This window comes from Ochotona princeps, chromosome 4 (assembly GCF_030435755.1).
Source record: "Ochotona princeps isolate mOchPri1 chromosome 4, mOchPri1.hap1, whole genome shotgun sequence".
In the NCBI taxonomy this organism is placed as follows: Eukaryota; Metazoa; Chordata; class Mammalia; order Lagomorpha; family Ochotonidae; genus Ochotona; species Ochotona princeps.
The window spans coordinates 459294-464556 of record NC_080835.1 but is presented as its reverse complement, the minus strand read 5'-3'; the positions used below and the strand labels follow the sequence as shown (position 1 = coordinate 464556).

Sequence of the window (5263 nt, the reverse complement as noted above, 5' to 3'; positions counted from 1 at the left end):
ATGGCCACAGTGCCCTGCTGGAGGACAGGAGGGGTGTGTCGGGCTGAGGTGTGGGAGCTATGGTTGGGCGCAGGGCAGGCAAGCCCTAGTGCCCACTGGCTCAGGGCAGCAGTATCGCACTGCCCTCTGGTCCCTCCAGCCGTGAGCACAGCCTGCACCTTCCCTCCCCACCCTGCAAATGCAGGCTCACCCGCTCACTCCACACGCTTTATTAAGCAGCTGGTGGGTGACAGGAGGGGCGCTGGGCACCAGTACAGCAGTGGGTGGGGCAGCAAACGGTGGCCCCACAGGAACCCGGTGCGGGATGATGTGCAAGCAGATGCCAGCCTTGTGGTCGGGGGAGGGGCCACCAGGAGTAAGGCTCTGGCTGCCAGCCGCTGGAGGGGGCAGAGGTCCGGGGCTGGGCCCAGCACCCTGTAGTCACCCCAGCCGCCAGGGATCCATCCCATGAGGCAGCCTGCAGGAGGGGGGCTCTTCAGCCGGGCCAGCCTCCTGGGCCTGGAGGGCCACACAGGCACGGGGCAGGGGCAGAGGGGAGGCCTGGGCCCCTCTGCTCTCAGTAGTGTCAGCTCAGTAGTGGGGGCAGCTGCAGCACGGTGGGCAGCCACGCCCGGCTCAGTAATGCTCCAGCTTGAGGCTCCGGTACAGACAGCAAGTGAAGAACATGCCAAAGACCTGAGGGGAGGCAGGGAGGGTGAGGCGAGGGCCCAGGGTCTCCTGCAGCCCAGGCCTGCACGGGCAGGGGGTGTGAGACACCCCTACAGTTACCCGCCCATGGCCCGCACCTGCACACAGGCAATGCCGATGCCCACAGCCCCGATGACCTTCAGGTGCTCCTGGATGAAGGTCTCCAGCTTGGTGATGCAGCCGCCCTGTGGGTGGGGAGGGGGTGCTGAAGATCTCCCACACTGGCGTCCCAACCCCTCGTCCGGAGCCCCGCCTACCTCCGCCTTGTAGATGTTGGCGCTCCGCCCCCTCGCCCGGAGCCCCGCCTACCTCCACCTTGTAGATGTTGGAGGCATGGTCCCGCTGCCCACAGTTGGGCACCACCGTCTTGCAGCAGCTGTCAGGAACCACGCGGCCCTCAGCCTCCCCTGAGCGGATCCACACACTCTCCCGCCAGTCCTGCGAGTTGTTGCTGCCACAGCAGTGGAACTGGGGGGTGGGAGATGACAGGCAGGCTGAGCCCCAACACATACCCCAGGACAGCCAGGCTGAGCCCCAACACCAGCCATGCCCCTCCCACCTCTTGCTGCAGCTTGTCCACGGCACTGGTCACCCCTTCGTGGCCGGCCTGCCGGTACTGCATGGTCATGGTGCCCTTGAGGCTGTCCTTGAGCTCGGCATTCAGCTGGAAGGGGGTGGGGGTGAGACCCTGAGGTCACATGCTGGCTCAAGGGTGCCGTGGGGTGGGGAGGGCCGTGGGGGGGCAGGGCCGTAGGGGGCAGAGCCTGGGGGGCAGCCTCATGGGGAGGGCACAGAAGCAGAGGAACCCCGTGGGGAGGGCAGGGTCGTGGGGGGCAGCCCCGTGGGGAGGGCACAGAGGCAGAGGAACCCCTAGGGAGGGCGGGCGTCCACCTGCTGGTAGTAGACATAGGCCAGGATGCCCGCGATGACCTCCAGCAGGAAGATGAGCAGCAGCAGCATGAAGTACTAGAGACAGGAGTATGGGGTGAAGTCGCGCCGGGGCCACAGGGCGCGGGGTCCGCGCCACGCCCCACTCACCAGCCGCAGCAGGTTCCGCCGCTCCTTGAAGGTGGCACAGCAGCCCAGCACGCCAGTGACCATGACGACGACGCCGGCCACCACCAGGATGTAGGCCGTGGCCAGGTAGGTGCCAGAGGCCAGCAGGCTGATGTAGTCGCTCTTGAGGGCCAGGGTCCAGACACCCACCGCCATGACGGCCAGGCCGGCCAGCTGCGGACAGCACGCAGGGCGTCAGTGCCCAGAGTGGGGGCCCGGGGCCCGGGGCCGGGGCACGCCTGCTCACCCAGAAGCAGCAGTTGTAGCAAAACAGCAGGTACTTAAGGCAGACTGTGCTATACGTGGCCTTCTTCTCGTTGAACTCGCCCATCCTGGATCTGCAAGGGGGACAGGTCAGCCTGGGAGGGACGCAGAGCCACCAGGCCTGAAGGGGCGAGGACCTGAGTCACTCTTCAGGGATCCAATTCCAGGCCAGAGCCCTGTAACCCTGTTCCCTGGAGGCCCCAGGGCTGCCATCCCAGGACTCAGGCCGGCTGGCAGCCCGGGGGGGAGGCAGAGTGCCCCCACCACAGCCAGGTCGGACCCCAGGCAGGACAGGACACCCTGCCCCTCTCCAGTTGGGGGTCTGGACAGGTGTGCCGAGACAAGGGAAGACACCACCACTCGCCTCCAGCCCCAGCCGCAGCCTGGCATAGAAATGCGGTGCCTGGGGCCACGGCTGCAGCCAGGCACCATGGGCTGGACTTTACCAGCCTCGCCTGGCCGCCCCGCCCAGCACTCACCGGCGGCAACGTCTCTAGGGCACAGGTAGACTTGGAAGCTGCCGAGGGCGGAGCTGGGAGGACAGGTAACAGGTCACACGTCTGGCTCTTGCCGGCCAACCAACCGGGGTCCCGCCTGCAAGCCCCCAGGGCGGGGGCCAGGGCCGCCTTCCGAGCAGGCAGGATCAGCTGGAGGCAGAGCCAGGAGTGGCCAGGCCTGGTATGTTCGTCGGCACTGGGTGGGGCGTCAGAGTGGACAGCGCGATCCTAGGAGGGATCTTCCCAAGAGCCCTCCTCGGCCTTCGCGAGAACCTGGCCGTGGCCCCCGCGGCAGGACGCCCCCAAGCCACCACTAAGCCAGGGGGCGCACAGGCGTGGCCCGGAGGGGCCGCCCACTTCCAGGAACGCCCGGAGGCCGGCAGCCCCCGGGGAAAGGGCGCGGGGGAGCCGGAACGGCCAGAAATAGCTACTGCGGCCGGCTCCAGGCTGCCGCCCGGAACACCCCTCCATCCCAGGACGCCCAGCGGTCCGCGGTGAGGTCACCGCCGCGGCGGGGGCCCGTCCCTGTGCACCCGGCAGACGGGAGGCGGGCACCGGGCTCGGGGCTCGGCGCGCCGCGGCCTCTCCCGCCCGCCCCAGGGTCCGGGAGGGTCCCGGAGGCGCCTCCCCACCCCCGCAGGGAAGCGGCGGCGTGGGGCGGGCGTGGCCTCCGGCGCGCAGGGCCCGCGCACAGCCAGGCCGGCCGCGCGGTGGCCCCGGTCGGGCGGCGCACTCACCAAGCACGCGTCGGAGCGGGCCCGGGCGGCGGCGACTGCGGGGGCGGCGGCTCCAGCCGGGAATGCGCGCCGGGGGCCGCAGCCGGACGCCCCGCCCCGACGCCAGCCCCGGCCCGCCCCGACGCCCGGCCCGCCCCCTGGCCCCGGGCCCCGCCTCCGGCCTGCGGACGCCGGGCGGGTCTGAACCAGCTCTGCGGCGCGCGGGGGGGCGGCCTGTGCACGTCCACGCGGGCCTGCAGCCCCCGCGAGGCCCCGGAAGCGCTGGGCTTCCTCGCGAGCGACCGCTTCTCTCTTGCGCCCCAACAACCTGCCGCACGCTTAGGGGGTCCGCAGGACCGAAGCGTGCCAGGAGAGCGCCAAAGGATGTGGGAAGGGGTCTTAGCGGCCAGCCCTCGGGGGAAGGGGCAGAGGCTGAGCGTGGGGTAGACAGGCAAGGGATGCGTGGGAAGAAGACAAGAAACGCCCTGGGTGTCGGCTGCTGGCTGGTACCACAGGAGGGACCAGGGTCGCATGTACACCGTGCGCTGGTGGACGCGGCCACGCACAGATCCCACGGGCGAGACAGAGTGGTCGTTGCAATTTATTTGGCAGCGATGGGGGTCGGCAGCACTTGGACCCCCTACTCATCCCCAGCCGCCGTGTGGCTCCTTCTCCCGGGAATCCCCATTGCGGGAGCCCCTCCGGGCCTTGCCAGTCACCGCGCCACGGAAAGGTGGCCGGAGCCGCGCCTTGGGGGCCGAGCCCAGCAGCCGCACGTGGGCCCTGGAGGGCGCGCCGGGGCCAGAGTCTTCCTGCGGCCGCCGCCCAGCCGCCGGGCCTCACTGGCGTCCCTCTGGTCGCGGAGCCGCGTGTTCAGCTCCCTGCAGGGAGGAGAGGGACAGGGGCTGAGGAGGGGTCTCGGGGCGCGGGCGGCAGCGCCCCTCCGCCAGCGGAACGCCCCTCACCTGAGCAGCGCCAGCTGCCGCAGCAGGCTCACTTTCTCCTTCTGCATGTTCCTGGACACCGCGACCACCTCCCTGCGGGCGGGAGGCGTGGCCGGCATGCAGGTGACCCCCCAACGCACCTCAGACCCCCGGGTGCAGGCTGGAACCGACGTGGCCCGCACCTGAGCCCGCGCCCGCCGCCCGGGGAGCCGCCCCCGCCCCGTCCTCGGGGTCGCACCGCTGGGTCCGCTCCTGGCGACCGCGCGCGTCGTCCTCCAGTCGGCGGAGCTGCTCCTGGGCGCCCTCGAGCTGCGCCCGCAGCGCCTCGTGCGCCCGCCACAGCTGCGCGTTCTGGGCCTGCGCCTCCAGCTGCTCCGCGGCCCGGGCCTGCAGCTGCTGCTCCAGCTGGGGGTGTCGGAGAAGCAGGCTGGCAAGATGGGCTCCCCCGCGCGGCCCTGCGCCTCGGGGGACGCGGGCGCGGGGAAGCGGCCGCTCACCTCCCGCTGCCGCAGCCCTGCGCGCTCCAGCTCCTGCTCGCAGCTCAGCAGCTCCGCCTCCAGGCGGCCCCTCCGCTCTTCCCGGGGCAGGCTCTGGAAGGTAGCGGGCACCTGAGCCCTGCTGGCCGGGGACAGCGGGCCGCGCGGAGACCCCGGGGCCGGCCGGGCGCTCACCTGCGTGCGCAGGCGCTGGCGCTGCTGGCGCACCTGCTGCTCCAGCTCCTCGTACAGCCCACGCACCTCCCTGTCGTGCTCTCTCTCCCGCCTTGGGGTGCGACAGCGGTGAGAACCTGCAGCCCCCGGCCTGCCGGAGCCCTCCGCCCAGCAAGCCCAGCGCTCACCGCCGCAGTGTCTGCTCCAGGCCGTCGCGCTCCCGGGCCGCCTCTTCCAGGCAGGCAGTGGCGCGCATCAGCACGTCCTCGAAAGAGCCCAGTAGCTCGGGCCGCTCGCGCTGCAGCCGCGCCCAGAGCGCCCGCACGGCCCCCTGCCTAAGGAAGGGAGGGTGCTGAGGCCCGCTGGCCCACCTTCCCTCCCGTGGGCGCTTTAGGCGGACCCCGGGCTGTGCCCGCGCCACCGGTCCTCCCTGTAGTCCCAGCTGCCGC

The 5263-nt window shown here is 71.4% G+C and overlaps 2 protein-coding genes across 2 annotated transcripts; both read right to left on the bottom strand.

Moving 5' to 3' along the window:
• Window positions 1-509: 509 nt before the first annotated feature.
• On the bottom strand, window positions 510-2099 carry LOC131480149 (CD151 antigen). The gene is made up of 7 exons (XM_058662647.1): window positions 1991-2099; window positions 1726-1917; window positions 1579-1653; window positions 1247-1351; window positions 997-1155; window positions 786-872; window positions 510-675 (listed from the first exon to the last, which is right to left on the bottom strand). Exons 1-7 carry the CDS (start codon window positions 2072-2074, stop codon window positions 616-618), a joined length of 762 nt encoding a protein of 253 aa, XP_058518630.1. The 5' UTR covers window positions 2075-2099; the 3' UTR covers window positions 510-615.
• A 129-nt stretch (window positions 2100-2228) lies between these two features.
• On the bottom strand, window positions 2229-3753 carry LOC131480246 (forkhead box protein I3-like). Its single transcript, XM_058664135.1, has 3 exons — window positions 3242-3753; window positions 2487-2700; window positions 2229-2237 (listed from the first exon to the last, which is right to left on the bottom strand). The coding sequence occupies exons 1-3, from the start codon at window positions 3751-3753 to the stop codon at window positions 2229-2231; spliced, it is 735 nt and encodes a 244-aa protein (XP_058520118.1).
• Window positions 3754-5263: the final 1510 nt, after the last annotated feature.